General features: G+C 44.3%; 1 protein-coding gene across 1 annotated transcript in view; it reads left to right on the top strand.

The window, feature by feature from the left end:
• LOC306791705 (protein MTSS 1-like) overlaps nucleotides 1-17,585 on the top strand; it is a 35,893-nt gene that overhangs the window by 11,312 nt on the left and 6,996 nt on the right. The window contains exons 4-12 of the mRNA XM_079288566.1: nucleotides 10,377-10,461; nucleotides 10,959-11,050; nucleotides 11,496-11,570; nucleotides 12,445-12,456; nucleotides 14,257-14,414; nucleotides 14,588-14,695; nucleotides 14,822-14,913; nucleotides 15,436-15,661; nucleotides 17,321-17,551. Of these exons, the coding sequence (XP_079144692.1) occupies nucleotides 10,377-10,461; nucleotides 10,959-11,050; nucleotides 11,496-11,570; nucleotides 12,445-12,456; nucleotides 14,257-14,414; nucleotides 14,588-14,695; nucleotides 14,822-14,913; nucleotides 15,436-15,661; nucleotides 17,321-17,551 (1,079 nt within the window). The remainder of the gene's footprint in view (nucleotides 1-10,376; nucleotides 10,462-10,958; nucleotides 11,051-11,495; nucleotides 11,571-12,444; nucleotides 12,457-14,256; nucleotides 14,415-14,587; nucleotides 14,696-14,821; nucleotides 14,914-15,435; nucleotides 15,662-17,320; nucleotides 17,552-17,585) is intronic.

The raw sequence follows: 17,585 nt of genomic DNA, 5'->3' as shown, positions 1-17,585 counted from the left end.
CCGAGACTAGACAGTGAAAACGGACTTTGAAGGAGACCTGTCGTGCTCCTTTTCTGGTTCATACTTGGATTCTGGGTTTCTACTAGAACATGTTTAACATGCTTTAATGTTCAAAAATCACTTTATTTCCCTCATGCTGTCGGTTTGAATACACCTGCGTTCATCGTCTGTCTGAAACACTCCCTTTCAGCGCCTGTCTCTTTAAGAGCCGCTCACGAAAAAGCCCAGTCTGCTCTGATTGGTCACCGGTTTTTCTGCGCTCTCGCATATGAAAGAACAAATATATGATTATATTACAAGACAACAAATGAAGCAGTGTGTTATCCTACATTGATCTGCGTGTCTTTGTTTGCTGGTGATGCTCAGCTGTCACATGGCAGAGACGCACTGGACTACGGTCACGCTGCAGCAGTAACTGGACCCTCCTGGTCCTCCTGGTCCACATCGGTCTGGAGGCCCGAGTCCTCAAACAAGGTCTCAAGATCTTCTTCGAAAAGTAGAACATCGGTCCCAGAGATCGAAATCATTTCCACATCAAAGTGATTGTAGATTTCTGCTGAAAATGAGAAGCTAAAACTGACGATAAGTCGGTTTTATAAAGGAAGCCGTGGGTGTGTTTGTGAGAGCAGCACTGAACTGACTGCCTGCAGCAGTGTGTGGTCTTAAAGGGCCTCATTATGGTATGGCGTCGCCAAAGGCAACGGCAGCAGCTGCATTCACACACACACACACACACACACACACACACACAGAGCATGTAGACTGTACGTCCAATGAATGTAAATGAATGGAGACCCTCTGAACCAGCCGTGGAGGAGAGTTTCTCCACCAGTGGTGCAGCTGCTCACACACATCTGGCCGTGACACTTCTCCTCTCGGTCACATCTAAAGCAGGAAGAAGACGTTCGGTTTCCATCCATCTGAGAAGTGCACGGTGTATCACGATGGTGGTGCAGAGACAGGAGAGCTGCTAGTAAGAGTGTCGATTCATGTCAACATCAAAAAAACAATCCTCCGGCCGGAAATTATTGTTTTACAGAAGGCTGCAAGTATCGGCGGTAAATCGTTTGGTGTTTCGTGCACATAAAATACTGTGTTGTATGGTTGCAACGAACGATTATTTCCATTGTCACTCAAAGACATTCAGTTTTCTGTACAGAGGAGCAAAGAAACCAGCAAGTATTCACATGTAAGGAGCTGGAACAAGTTTAACAACTCAAACCGACTCAGGAAATCTGTGATTAGTTTGTAGTTGACAATTGATTGAAGTATTTTGGATTTAAGGAAAAATTATCTTTTCATAAAACCCATAACAATAATAACGTTTTCCCTTCGTTTTTGGTACAAGTGTTTGTTTCTTTATTTTACAAGCGTTTCTGTGAAAAAGCATCAAATATCAAAGTAAAAAACAAAACAAAGACATTATTTCCTTATTTTGGATTTCTAAATCACACTTTCAACATTTTTGCTTTAAAGTTCTTAAATAGGACATAAAATAAATGTAATAATTTAATATTCTAACCGAGAAATTGCAAAAAAGAAAAAACTTTATTGCTAGAATCTAAGAAAATGATCCTCGTCGGTGATGTTACTTTATGAGACCAGATCATCTTTTATTTCTCATAATGTGGCTCTATGTCCCCATCATCCATACATATGCATACGTACAGCAGCTCTGTGTGAGTCAGCCAGAGGGTGTGTTTGAATTATTAACCAGGTGAGGCTGTGTGTGTGTTCTGTTCATCCCCTGCACAAACGGCTGCTAATTAATAACGAGGCCCCACCCGTCTGAGGGAGCGTGAGAGGGGATAATGAAGCGCTCCCTCTGCAGGCCTGGGCAGTGTGCAGCTCTCTGGAGGAAGACGAGGAAGGAGGCACAGGTTCCCCTCCAGCTGCTGCTCCGTTGTTGTAATTCAACAGAGGTTAAGCACTGGGTTAAGAGGTCGTCTGGGAACCGGAAGGTCAGCGGTTCGATGCTAGGAACCTCGAAGTGTCCCTGAGCAATACACTGAACCCCCGGCTCCCCGGGCGCCTGTCACTGGCAGCCCACTGCTCCCTGTGTACAGGCATGAGACAGAGACAAATGTCCCCCTTAAAGGGATGAAGATAGTGTACATTCTATTCTATTCTATTCTATTCTACTCTACAAGGTGAATTCATGGCGGTTTATTTCTTTAGTCTCTGTCGTCATGCTTCTGTTGAGGAAATTGCTGAAGAAATAAGAGTCAATTCTGAAAATAAGAGATGAAATGAACAAGAAGGATGTGAAAGAAGAATAAATATCAAACTTGGTGATTTGAAGTGAGCTTGAAAGTGAAGTAACAGCAGAGAGCGCGCTGGTTGGAGGCAGCTGAAGGTGACCAGCAGGAGGTCGGAGCGTTTGTAAAGGTTGAGCAGCTGTTTCATAATTCACCACCATACAATCACACTGCAGAGACGAACCCTCTGCCGTGAGGCCTTCACACGCCGCGGCTGCTGATATTACATGTCTCGGGCTTTTATTGTGAAAGGGGGGATCTGGTCTGTCGAGTAATGAAGTAATGAAGTCTGATTTCTTGGATCGGACTACAGAGCCTACAGAAAGGCGCACAACATGATTGGTTGATGCCTTTAATCTATATGTGTGTGTGAATATACTGTGTGTGTGTGTGTGTGTGTATATATATATACACACACACACACACACACACACACACACACAGGACAGTCATGGCTAGAAGAGCGAACTCAAACATGTCTTTGTGTAGTTTTTAACACAATTAATACGCAATCATACAAAAGCAAGTTGTATTTCTTTCTTTCTTTCTTTTACAAAAACAGGAAAACAATGGAACTGTTTTGGAATTGAATTTCACGATATTTTTCCACGTGCAACATATTGAACAATTACATTTTCATAACCTCTCCGCTCTGATTACATGCTGGCAGAGAATGTGTGTGTGTGTGTGTGTGTGTGTGCCAAAAGCCTGTTCGGGCAGCTCTCTCTCGTCTGTGATTGGCTGTCGCCTGTTAAACCAGACACACTTTGATCCTACCATCGCTCCATGGAGATGACGCGCGCACACACACACACACACACCTGAAAGCACTACTGTCAACATAGACCTCCCACACAGTTCATGACTGACACGCAGACAGACACAGCTGCAGTATCGTCATTCGATCAGCATCACAAAGTCGAGATAATAGAATTAACTTTAATAGAATCTGCTGAATTTTCAAATCTTTGTTTATTGACAGACAATTATTGATTCATCAGAATTGGGTTTACTGCCAAGCAGCTTCTTACATATGAATATTATATTCATTGGTCATATTTCAAGCAAAACTATTAAAGATTTGTTGTTGAGTTTGCTGCTTTTCTTTCCTTTTTATGATAAACTGAATATCTTACTGAGTTGGAAGAGAAGAGACTTGTAGACTGTGTCTTTTCTCCAAGTGTGTGTGTGTGTGTGTGGAGATGAAGTAGAGCAACAAAGAGACGCTTCACCTTCTCTCACAACACACACATTATTCTCTCTTGTTTACTGGCAACACGTTGCCGTTGTACAGCTGAGACGTTCAGATGATTTCATGATGAAATACTGAGAGAACACGCAGCTCAGGATGTGGAGGAGTTTGGACTCGTTAAACACTGAATACGTTTATAATTGATGAGCAATAACACAAAGATAATATTCTCATATTGGTTATTTATAAGTGAACACACAGGCTGTCACGGGAACTGGACCATGTGACTGTATTGTTGTTGTTTACGGTACAGTCTCCTGTCGTCCCAGTGATGGTGGAGCATCTCCCTGATAACAACAGGCGGTCAGCTAAATAACGGAGCTAACAGCTAGCGTTGACGGAGGTTGCATTGAGTTAAGTGATGATGCGTTCAGGCTCTGTTCAGTCTCTAGAATGACGTCCAACCAGTCCAGTTCACGTCCATGTCTGTCCAACACGTCATCGCTTCAGGTGACGATCGATGTGTCGGTTTTTACACGACTTGCGTGCTTCTCTCACTGCGACTGCAGCAACCTCAGCAGCATCTCTGCAGACGAGGTTGACCTCTGATGTGATGGCAAGCTTTTAGCATTCAGATGCAGATCTCTGACACACACACACACACACACACACACACACACTCGGAGGGCAGGGGATGTTCACAGTCAACCTGCCAACGTTGTCAGACTACAGATTAGCGGTGAAATAAGAGCTCTGGTGTGCTGTGGGGGGGGACTGTCAGCAGCTCGGGTCAAACAAATCAAACGCTCCCTTTACTTTGTTTTAGTCTCAGTTGAAAGAGAGTGTGTGTGTGTGTGTGTTGGCTGAGAACGATACCGATGGACGTTGTTTTAAAACGTGTGAGATTAAAGAGCGTCTGATATCAGCGGGGTTCTGGTTCTGAATTCCAGTTTCCACCGTAGATCCAAACGTGTTTCCACCCGTCGTGTGTGTGAGGTAGTGTGTGTGTGCGTGTGTGTGTGTGTGTGCGTGTGTGTGTGAGGGACTGAACAGTGTGTGATGGTCGGTTGGTCGGTTGGTTTCCGCGTCCTCCTCTGAGCCAGTTGCTCGGTGGTTGTGTTGTCTCAGCTGCCAGAGGAGGAGAAATAACTGATCATCTCAGTCCATGAACATCTCCCCAAATAACCCTCCTGAGCTCCTCAGAGGCCGATAAATCTGCCGCCGTGTGTTTTATAGTTCAAGGAATCGTGGGGAGAGATAACGAGACGAGTGATACTGCAAACACAGTTCAAACTCCTGCAAAACTTCTCTTTTTAACTTTAGTTCAGTGTTTTTTTCTGTTTGACATCGTTGTTGAATGATTATCTTTTGGTTTTGATTGTTGGCTGCACCAAACAATCATGGTCATTTTTGATTGTCTTATCTTATCCTTTATTGGCTCAACAATTAACTAATTAATTCACAAAACAACCTGTTGATTTGTTGGCAGTAAAAGTTATTTAGTGTTTTTAAATGTGAGGTCACGCTGTGACTTCTGGAAGTCTGAAGAATATTCAAATGTAGATTTTACATCTTTGTTTCCCAGCTATGGAGATGACGATGATTGTTTCTATCAACATGTGGATGTATTCAACATCACTGAGAAACTTGAAAATATGAGGTGAACAAATGCTTTTGATTGTTTAAAAGAGAACTCCGCTCAGAAATCTGACTTCATATGTCAAAATAAAGATATTTTTAATGAGACAACAAATCAAAACACCACCGACGTTTAGTCTCAAATCCAAACTTTCTGAATCTCACCTGTTTGAGATTAATGATGAAGATTTGACCAAATAGAGAGTTTGCAGGCGTGTGCTCCACAGAGTCACAACTTTAATCCTAAAGAGTCGTGAAGAACAAGTAATCCTAAGAATGTCACATCGCCCGTCATGTTTTCGAGGCGGGACGACGGAGACGTGATCGTAAAAAATCCCAACAGCAGCAAACTGATACATCAGGACGTAATGCGAGAGGGGAGACATTCCCGGGACGATTATTTAAAGAATCCTAAGACTGTACTGTACCCCCCCCCCCTCTCTCACACACACACACACACACACACACACACACACACACACACACACACACACACACACACACACACACACACACACACACACACACACACACACCCTGCAGAAGGCATCCTAAGACTGGCATCTCTGGCCTGCTCTCCTCCCTGGACCTGTGAGTGGTATTCCAGGACCGTTCGACCCCGTCAACCTCAGAGGAGCTTTGAGGAATTCTGTTTACTCCTCTAACCCCTCCCACGTACCGTAAACCCACTTGAAGGAGTTAAAAGAAGGCCAACACATCGTTGTGAGTGTGGCACTGCCTGCAAATGCCTCTCTGGATCTTGTTTGTAGCCTGAGAGGTGAGACCCAGGGCAATGAAAGGTCAGCACGCAACTTGTTCCTGCTGAGTCGTGTTGCTGAGCGTAGAGTAACACGTGGAGCAGACTGGTATCAATAACGTGACATGTTGGAATGAGAGTGAGGGACGTGATACGGTGAGGAGTCAGTCTCAGGTGTGAACCAATCGGATATCAGATCAGAGCTGATGGGAGGGATTTAAATTTAACAAATGTAATTAACATCATGGCAGAGAGAAGGAAAATATCCAATGTGTGGCTACATTTCTTTCCAGTATATATGTATATATATGTAACCGATCCCACCAAATACGAATTGTCTTTAACTCGCCGAGAGAGAGAGATGCTGACTGAGGCAACCTCCGAGCAACACTATGCAGCTGTTTGACCGGTACCTGATTGGTTACAGTTCAGCCAATCAGGCTGCAGCAAACTGTGACATCACAACTTTACGTTACTACACCTTACACATGTTATATATACACCTTATACATGTTATATATACATCTTACACATGTTATATATACATCTTACACATGTTATATATACATCTTACACATGTTATATATACATCTTACACATGTTATATATACACCTTATACATGTTATATATACATCTTATACATGTTATATATACATCTTACACATGTTATATATACATCTTACACATGTTATATGTACATCTTATACATGTTATATATACATCTTACACATGTTATATATACACCTTACACATGTTATATATACATCTTATACATGTTATATGTACATCTTATACATGTTATATATACATCTTATACATGTTATATATACATCTTATACATGTTATATGTACATCTTACACATGTTATATGTACATCTTATACATGTTATATGTACATCTTATACATGTTATATATACATCTTACACATGTTATATATACATCTTATACATGTTATATGTACATCTTACACATGTTATATGTACATCTTATACATGTTATATGTACATCTTATACATGTTATATATACATCTTATACATGTTATATATACATCTTATACATGTTATATGTACATCTTACACATGTTATATATACATCTTATACATGTTATATATACATCTTACACATGTTATATATACATCTTATACATGTTATATATACACCTTACACATGTTATATATACACCTTATACATGTTATATATACACCTTATACATGTTATATATACACCTTACACATGTTATATATACATCTGATACATGTTATATATACATCCTATACATGTTATATATACATCTTATACATGTTATATATACACCTTACACATGTTATATATACATCTTACACATGTTATATATACACCTTACACATGTTATATATACATCTTATACATAACTATATGATTTCATCCCGTCCTCTGTCCTCCTTCTCCTTCTTCTTCTTCTCTCTTTCCCTCATGCTCCAGTTCTCAAAAATAGCTCTCCGGTTGTAACCTCCATGTAGCAACAAGGCAAGAAATATAGTCTCCCAATACAGGCCAGTGATTTACTGGCTGTCCTGCTGCGTGTGTGAGAGTGTCTGTGTGTGTGTGTGTCTTCAGCTGCTCCGGTTCCTCATCCCAGTTGCACCAGTGCTTGTGTGGAGCGGCTGCTGTTGGGATGTGACGGCTGAGTTCATGTGTTCATGCAGCATCATTCTCTCTCTCTAACTGCTGCGGACTGAGAATTGCAGCGATCTCAGTAACACTGGGTCGAGATCACGCAACAGCGCGTTCACACTCTTTGAATGGTGCACGTCTGACTCATGTTCCACAGCGGCACCATGAAAGCGCTCATTTGTTTTGGCGCTCCGTCCGTCTTTGCTCTTCTGTTGATGTACTGTAAGATGTTGGAGAAGCACCACGGCAGGGTGCAGCGTTGGAGCGCCTCTGACCACGAACATAAACACAGACATCCTGAGCAACGTCAGCCTGTTGAAATCACGCCGGAGCTCTGCGGTGCCGCGGTGAGTTACCGTTTGGCCTGCAGCGTGTTTCACATGGCCCCGCTGGCTGCTGGGGAGGCAGCCTGCACTGATTTAGAAGCACAGCACCTTGTTTCTCAGACGAGCGCAGCAGAGAGAAGGAGACGAGGAGAGAAGAGAGGATGTAACGCCTCGTCCGAAGGTGAAGAGAGAGCAGGGAGAGGGAGGGGGAAGGGGCGCGGTAACGGAGAGAGAGAGGGGTCGGAGGACTCCGTTTCCAGTTGAAGACGCACATGTTTAGCTACGTTTACACTGAGATGTGATGGGAGCAGAGAGAGAGGAGGAGAGAGAAGCAGAGAGGAGGAGAGAGGAGGAGGAGGATGTGGGAAGATGCTGGAGAGATGGTGTGCAGATGTTCTTCTGAAGAACAGGTTGACGCATGGCTGCATTACTGAGCGACACACAGCGTACTGGGCACAGATTCAGGGTCAGAAGACTCAGATACAGCCGCAAGATACCCCTCTGAACACATGTACACTGTAAGATCACTGGAGAAGTATTTACACCATCGCTACTGTATCCAGATCAGACAACATGTGATGCAACAAGCCACTCACATGTGACTCCCCTTCCTGTGTCACATGCAGGCTCATTGGAATGGGGGGGGCTCTTAAAGAGACAGGCACTAAAATGTAGCCGGTAACTACAGGTGTATTCAGTAGAAACCCAACTTACGAGTATGAACTTCATGTCTCCTTTAATTTATACTTCAACATCATTTTCACCTGTTGATGTCAACACCACAACAACAACAAACGGATGTGTTGCACGTGATCCGGTGGTTTCCCCAAGACTGTCAACAGGAACGTCCAACAAGGAAGTCAAATGACGACAGGATTAAGAGAATACATTGTTGTTGTTGTTTAGTTTTTGTCCTCGATTAAAAAGCCTTTAAACGACACATCCTGCCCACATAGTCATACATAATGCAGTTACATATTAAACCCGTCTTAGTTCATAGTCTCTTCGTGCTGTGAGGAAAGGCTTTCTAGTTGCTGCCCCTTTTTAAGGCTCCAGGAGGAAAAACAGAGGAAGATGTGTGGGACAGAGAGAGAGAGAGAGAGGAAGAGGACATGTGGAGAAAGGGAAGAGCAGAGGAGAGGAAGAGGTGTCAGTGGTGCAATGCAGTGCTCACTACCCCACCCCAGACACACACACACACACACACACACACACACACACACACACACACACACACACACACACACACACACACACACACACACACACACACACACACACACACACACACACTTGTATACTATACTCATGGGGACCCTTCATTGACATTATACACTCCCTGGACGAAAAAGTAAAAGACCTTAAAGATAAACTGAGTTTATCAACATAAGATATTGATAAAATAGGACGAACTGTCAGATATTCATTATAAAATGTACAGAATCCAAAACAAAGCTATGATAAGCGTTGACGTGTATTTGTACTTTAGTATTCGTCTAAAGTTTCGATGTGTCGACACGGACAGTTGGAGACGTTGGTGACGTTGGTGACGTTGGAGACGTTGGAGACGTTGGAGACGTTGGTGACGTTGGAGACGTTGGTGACGTTGGAGACGTTGGCGACGTTGGAGACGTTGGAGACGTTGGTGACGTTGGTGACGTTGGAGACGTTGGAGACGTTGGAGACGTTGGTGACGTTGGTGACGTTGGAGACGTTGGAGAGCTCCAGGCTGACCGGCTGAGGTCTGCTGAACTCTTCCCCAGGAGGGAGTACTCTGTCGGGGGGGAGAGAGAGGACGACCATCTGGTCCCTCCGGGTGCCCATAGAGCATCTGCTGCACTGACAGTCAGCTCTCTGCTGGAGTGTCCTTGAGCAAGGGACACACTCAGGACGAGTCGCTATCAGCCGCAAAGGGCTGCTGTTGACCTCTGACCTCTCTACTTCAACAGAAGGTTCTCAAACCTTCTGTTTTCTGTTTTCTTCAGTCAGCTGCAGCCAAAGTCACAGATCTGATCACGAGTGGCTTTCTGCTCAGAGGCCGAGCGGGTCGGCCTTCAATTAGAAGACCGACAGTTTGATTCCTGGCTCCTCCAGTCCACTTAACCCCGAATCGCTCCCAAAGGTCAAAGGTTGTGCCTGCGCTGTATGAATGTTGGTGTGAACGATAAGTTGGTCCTGATGGGGAGGGGGCACCTTGCATGGTGCCATCAGTGTGTAAATGGGTGAACGATGTTAAAGCGCTTTGAATAGTCTGAAGACTAGAAAGGCGCGATACAAGTACAGTCATCTCCCACTACATTTAGAAATCTCCATATGTTAGAGGCTGAAGACAGCATGTTTCTGGCATTTGTGCATGAAAAATTACTTCAACGAGTGATTGATTATCAAGATATTTGCCGATTATTTTTCTGTGGATTAATTTATCGTTGCAGCTCTTTTACATGTTTCGATCGTGGGGTTTGAGTTTTACTTCTGAGGTGTTTGAACCCGTTTCTTAAAGATCTTTGCAGCCACACTTTGACAGATTGTGTCTCTGCGTCTGCTTTCAGGAGGCACCAGAGACATCGGTTCAGCCCTCACCAGGATGTGCATGAGGCACCGCAGCATCGAGGCCAAACTCCGCCAGTTCTCCATGTGAGTAGATCTGTGTGTGTGTGTGTGTGTGTGTGTTGAACAGGTGTAGCATCCAGCTCCTCCTCTCCCGCCTGCGTCAGCTTCCCATCCTCCATCTCGCTCGCTCCCCGTTCAGTCTTCGCTTCCGTCTAACCACATTATCATGGCCTCCTTTTTCTTTCACCTCTTCCTCATTTACCTTGTCTGCTCCTAAACCCAACTCGATCCTCCTCCTCCTCCTCCTCCTCTTCATTCAATAATAATATTTATAGCTATTAATATTACTAGTATACATTATTTACTATTAAAATAAATAAATACAAATTATGAAAAACGGGGGGTGAAAGAATAAGTAAGTAGATAGTCAGTCCGTTACATTTTGGTCTATATTTCCTTTACATCCACATTAATACATTGTGGATTATGAAGCAGATTATGTGGACTTGTGTTTTCTGACTGTGTGTGTGTGTGTGTGTGTGTGTGTGTGTGTGTGTGTGTGTGTGTGTGTGTGTTGGCAGGGTGTTTCTGGACTGTCTGATCAACCCTCTACAGGACCAGACGGAGGACTGGAAGAGAGTCGCCAACACTCTGGACAAAGACCACGCCAAAGGTACACAACACCGAGTACACAACACAGAGTACACAACACCGAGTACACAACACAGAGTACACGACGCCGAGTACACGACGGCGAGTACACGACGCCGAGTACACGACGCCGAGTACACGACGCCGAGTACACGACGCCGAGTACACGACGCCGAGTACACGACGCCGAGTACACGACGGCGAGTACACGACGCCGAGTACACGACGCCGAGTACACGACGCCGAGTACACGACGCCGAGTACACGACGCAGAGTACACGACGCAGAGTACACAGACAACAAGTGAAAGCAGACACCATGCGGTTTATACATCTGTGTGCTGGTCATTGACTCTCTACATTTTCTGCACATCTAACCATAAAACATGTTTCTTTGCACACCTCACACTGTGTGTTCATCCATCTCTACGTGTGTGTGTGTGTGTGTGTATGTGTGTTTCTCTACAGAGTACAAGAAGGCCCGTCAGGAGATCAAGAAGAGATCTTCAGACACTCTGAAGCTGCAGAAGAAAGCAAAGAAAGGTTTGCTTCTCTTCCTGCTTTGATCACTTCTGAGAGATTATTATCAAGTTGCACAAACACTCAACAATAATAATAATAATAATAATAATAATAATAACAGTAATAACAAACTGTCATCAAAGAGTTGGAGAGAATGGGAATGGTCGGGTATGAGTGAGTCATGTTTAGATGAGCAGTGGTGTTATTGTCGTGGTATTAAAGTGATGTAGCATGAAGGCGATCCCTGTCATCCAAACTTAGATGTACAATATGTTTTTCCCATGATTCAATGCTTCTATAAAACATCTGCTCAGAAGAGGTTCATTAAGGATGAGCTCATTAAAACTCGTCTAGATGTCACCAGATCACAGAATCACCGAAGAATCCGTCACTGGAAAGTGTTTGTAAAATAAAATACTTTTGGATGATCTGTCAATCGAACTCTAACCGAAGCCCGTCGGCAGAAAAACTCTTTTCTTCAAAGACATCAAGACAAATATTTCTCTTCTTTATATGAAGAAAAACTCTCTAGTTCTGATATAACTGATGCAAACGCAGCAGCTACGCTAACTTCTTTAGGAGCTGCAGTCTAAGCCACGCCCCCTAGCTGTCAGCAGCTCCTCACAGGAAGCTAATTATAATCCAGTAATATGGTATATATCATCCTGTTTAATGAGTATTTATACTGTCGGTACTTTCAGTCTATTATGATGCTGATACTTCTACTGGAGTACGATTCTGAATCCATTACTTTTGTAGTATTAGTACTACCAGTACTTTTAAGATCAAAGTACTTTTTCCACCTCTGAAGAAAGTCAATGTTTTTTTTGTTTTTTATCTGCCTCCTTCTCATCCTGTGATGTCCCATCATGCACTGCTCTGTCCATCTGTCCAGCTGATGTATTTGGTAAGTCGTTTTCTTACTTCTTGTCTGTTATATATACACAAAAAGACGCAGGATTACTTTATTATCTACCGACAACTCATCTTTTTATTCTAGTCCTTCAGAACAATCCCCCCATGTCTTTAGTCTAGTTTGGTTTTAAAGTGGCAATAATAATAATAATAATAATAAATAACTGTGACTGGTTTTGACATTAATGTAGCAGGTGGAGGAGAGCAGATGTGTCAACAGGGAGATGTTTTATTTCTTACCAGTCAGAAAACACATCCCGTCTCTCTGACAGCTTCTCGTGCTCCGTGTTTCCTGAATTCACATCCATCTCTCTTTGGTCGGCTGAAATATGTTCCCACGTGGTTTAGATGTTTGTGTGACTCACACAAACCGAAGCCTCGAACACAAGAAAAGAACAGAGTCGAGCTAAACGAGTCTTCAAGGAAAACCGCACCGCAGTAACATGACTCAGCTAATCATATTATCTTTACCACAAATATGTATCAATGTTGTTTTTCAACTGTTTACGATAATATAAAACTGCAAAATGCAGAAAACATTTTATAAAAAGTAAATACATAAATAAGTGAGACTGCATCCAGACCATTTACTCCTATGACTCCATGTTTGCTGCTAATTAGCAAGCGTGCTAACATGCTAAACTAAGATGGTGATCATGTTCAACATTACACCTGCTTTAGCATTAGCATGTTAGCTCAAAGTACAGTCTCGCTGTACTAACATTTAGATTGATATTGTTATGTAATCTTCTGTTAAGCTGCAGTATAACAGCATAACATAACGGCTCACAGCAGATATGTTGTTGAATAGCTTAGCATAGCATGACAGGCTAGTGTGTAACATAGCAGCGCACATCATACAGTAGGATACCACAACATGTAACACAGAATAATAACTTTTAAAAAGCCTGAAATACACAGTTATGTGTCAGATTTAGAGTGATGAGAGTGAATGCTTCTCTCTCCTCTCTTAGCTGCAAAGAAACGTAACTAAACACCAAAACAAGTCGGCTGCTTTCAGAACAAATCGTTCCGAGTCTGATTCATCGCATTAAAACGAGACTTATTATGAGCAGAAACAAGAGCTAAACAAAGTAAACAGGACCCAGGATCGACCCCAGAGGAACCTCAGATGTGGTCGAGACTTTCCAGCCTTGTTATTACGACACGAGAAAACTCCCTCTGCGCAGAGAGAGAGAGAGAGAGAGAGAGAGAGAGAGAGAGAGAGAGAGAGAGAGAGAGAGAGAGAGAGAGAGAGAGAGAGAGAGAGAGAGAGAGAGAGAGAGAGAGAGAGAGAGAGAGAGAGAGAGAGAGAGAGAGAGTTCCCTTTGTAATCCCTCTGAATGTGATTGAAGATGAAGAGACATTAAAGAAAAGCTGCTTTTATTTACTAGCCGAGGCGGCTTTCAGCAGTCATCTGATTCCCGAATAACCTCGTGAACAGACGTCTGTGTAATTGGAGTAAATGATAATGAGCCCACTACTAATGTTTGGTGTGTGCTCGCTGGATGCCGGCGGTTGTTTTTCGCTGACGTTGGAGAGAAAACTCCTTCAATTCTTTTAATTGTGGGTTTTAAGGTTTGTGAGAAGCTCTAACGATTGTTTTGAAGCGATCGGTTGTTTGTAGTCTCAGAACAGGATGTTCTCTCTGGAACGCACGTTGTGTTTAAGATATCAGATTTCACAGGTTTCTCCTTTCTGCCTACTCTTCTCATGTTTGGATTTTGATGTTCTGCTCCAGAACATGTGACTATAAGTGTGTGTGTGTGTGTGTGTGTGTGTGTGTCTCCAGGCCGCGGGGACCTCCAGCCTCAGCTGGACAGTGCCATGCAGGAGGTCAGCGATAAATACCTGCTGCTGGAGGAGACGGAGAAGCAGGCGGTGAGGAAGGCCCTGGTGGAGGAGAGGAGTCGCTTCTGCTGCTTCGTCTCCATGCTGAAGCCTGTCGTGGTCAGTCTCACATCCAAACCACTGCTTTTATGAGAACCAGTAAAAGAACAGCAGCTGTGACGATGAAAGTATCACCCTGCAGCCCGAGGGGTGTCTTTTCATTAAGTTTGATGCAGGTCAGCAGCGTTCTGTTGCAGAGTTCTGAGCCGGTCGATGTGTTTGTGTGTCGTCAGGAGGAGGAGATGTCCATGCTGGGGGAGATCACTCACCTCCAGACTCTGACCGACGACTTGAAGGCTCTAACTATGGACCCGCACAAGCTGCCGGCCTCCAGCGAGCAGGTAGGACCATCTGAACAGATGAAGCCGGTTCTGATCCAGGAGGCGGACGGCTGTTCACACGCTGCAGAGGTTCTGCTGACGGAGGTTCGTTTCCCTGAGGTCTCCTCTTTCCGTCTCTCTCTGCAGGTCATCGTAGACCTGAAGGGCTCCGAGTGCACCTGGTCCTACCAAACTCCGCCCTCGTCGCCGAGCACCTCCAGGAAGTCGAGCATGTGCAGGTTGGTTTCCACGTCCACAGATACTACCTGTCATCCCGGCAGACCTCCCCCAATACGCGACGCGGCTCGTCTGTTATCCTGCTTGTACTCTGCTGCCTCCCTGTGGTCCAAAGGGGGAACTGCAGCGCTGTGCTTTTAGATGTTAGGTTCTTTAAATAGGACAAGTAGTATTTTCTGTTGTATTAGTAAGAAGAGGGAAGGAAGAGTTGCAGCTGATACTTTTCTTTTCAAGCTTGTGGAGTTGTGATGAGGATTGTTATTCAGACGGTCAGTGTGAAGGTTTAGTCAGTAAGTCAAACTCTGACAGTCCAGATATGTCATCGAGGTGTTGAACTATTCCAATACTTTCTTCGTCAACTTGACTCCCATTTCATCCCTCTCCTCTCCTCTCCCCTCCTCCTCTCTGCTCCTCTCCTCTCCTCTCCTCTCCCCTCCTCTCCTCTCCTCTCCTTCCCTCTCCTCCTCTCTCCTCCTCCCTCCTCTCCTCTCCTCCTCTCCTCCTCTCCTCTCTCCGTCCTGCAGCAGTCTGAACAGCGTGAACAGCAGCGACTCTCGCTCCAGCGGCTCTCACTGTCACTCCCCCACCTCCCACTTCCGGTACCGCGCCTCCTCGTCCTCGTCCTCCTCGGTGCTGCCCCAGCAGGCGCCGGCCCGCCTCTCTTCCATCTCCTCCCACGACTCCGGCTTCATCTCCCAGGACGCCTTCCAGTCCAAATCGCCCTCGCCCATGCCCCCGGAAACCTCACAGGTGAGGAAAGAGACACCGATCCAGGTTGCAAGGATACTGTGTGTGTGTGTGTGTGTGTGCGTGCGTGTGTGTGCGTGTGTGTGTGTGCGTGTGTGCGTGTGTGTGTGTGTGTGTGTGTGTGTGTGTGTGTGTGTGTGTGTTTGCTGAGTCATGCCTGCAGCAGACGATGTTCACTTATCGCCTACTACAGGGTTTCCTAAGCAGAGATTCACAGGAACAGAAAACAGAGTCACTTCAAATCAGTTGTAGAAACTGTCAGTTATTTCTATTATTGATGAATTTGTCCATTTATAAAATGAATATCACGGTTTCACTGCGTCCTTGGTGACACTTCTAAATGTCCTGTTCTGTCCGACCAGCAGTCCATAACTCGGATATTCAGTTTACAAAGAAATAAAACAAATCCTCACACTGGAGAAGATGGAACCAGAAAACACTTTGGTATATTTTGGTAAATTAATGAAACAATTAACCAATTATCAAAAAGGCTTCTGATTGATTTTCTGGCAGTTGGCAATTATTATTATATTATTATAAATATTTGTTTTTGTTATTAAGATGTTCAATTCCAAGATGTTCATTTAAAAGTCTACTTTATGCCATTATTTGATACATTATGATAAATAAAACGTGTGTACGTAAGATGTACATACTGTGGATTATCTTCAGTCATGATCTCTGGAAGGAGACTACTGTTGATTTTACATGACACCACAAGCCGAGTGTCATGTCCCATCACAGTGGAGGGAAGGCAGACATCTCCAACACGAGACAACTCACACTGAAACAAACTCGATTGATAAATAGAACTAAAGGTGAGAGGGACAATATGTATTTTAGATTTTGGGGTGAACTGTCCCTTTAACAACAGATCTTAACCCGAAGAGTTCATGTTTTATGTTGAGGGAAGCAGCTGCTTAACGTCACCGTGTTGACCTATTTGGATTGGAACCAGGACTGTCACCTGCTGCAGTAAAGTAAAGGGACTCTGGTGCTCGGGATCACTACCGCTGTTGTCCACAGGGGCCGCCAGAATCACTCAAGATGAACGTTCGTTGTAGCAGCTTTAAAATCTCATGAATACTCACAAAAATGTGGAAAGAACGACGTTTGACTGAATGATAACTGACTGGATTTCGGTATATTATTTGTGATTTATATTCTGTGCAGTTGTCGAAGCCTCTATCTTCTCATTCCACCTGCTGAAGCTGCTTCATGCATCTCTTCTTCTTTGAGCTGTTTGTTCGCTGAGATTCTGTGTTTTTATTTACTAACCTGTGTCGTGCTTCTGCTCTTCTTCTGTCTCTTTCTCTGCGCCGCTGGCTGTGTGTGTGTGTGTGTGTGTGTGTGTGTGTGTGCGTGCTTTGCATGGCTCTGCTGCAGTCGTGTGTCTCTCCTTTATCTGAGGAGCCTTCCTCTTCCTCCTCTTCCTCACCCTCACACAACGAGCCCCAATCTGGGCTGCAACAGGTGAACGTCTACACGTGAAAACACACACACACACAGAAGCTGATGCAAAGATATGAATCACAATCAATAATAGTGAGCAATATGTCGGAGCTCCTCCTGCTCCATGTATGTTTTCACCTCCTCAACAGCCATAACCGCCATCTTTTGATTTCTTGAATTGTTTTTCTCCCTCCATCCACTCACCTTCAGTTGTCAAATGGTTTTGACCATCACGCTGCCCTCTGCCTGCACGGGGCGGCGCTGCAGGCCCAGGACACCCACCTCCACCCTCCATACTTCACCTCCTCCTCCTCCTCCTCCTCCTCACCCATCTCCTCGCCCTCCTATTCGTCTGTCTCTCCCACGTGGCCGTGGTCCCGTTCAGGCCAATCGGCAGAGTTCCTGCCTCTCAGCCCGACATCCAGAGTCCCGTCCTGGAAGGTTTGATCCTCATTCTCCCTCGTGTCCTCTTCCT

This window comes from Melanostigma gelatinosum (genome assembly GCF_949748355.1).
Source record: "Melanostigma gelatinosum genome assembly, chromosome: 17".
NCBI lineage: Eukaryota > Metazoa > Chordata > Actinopteri > Perciformes > Zoarcidae > Melanostigma > Melanostigma gelatinosum.
The sequence above is the reverse complement of the archived record's forward strand: the minus strand, read 5'-3'. Positions and strand labels throughout refer to the sequence as shown.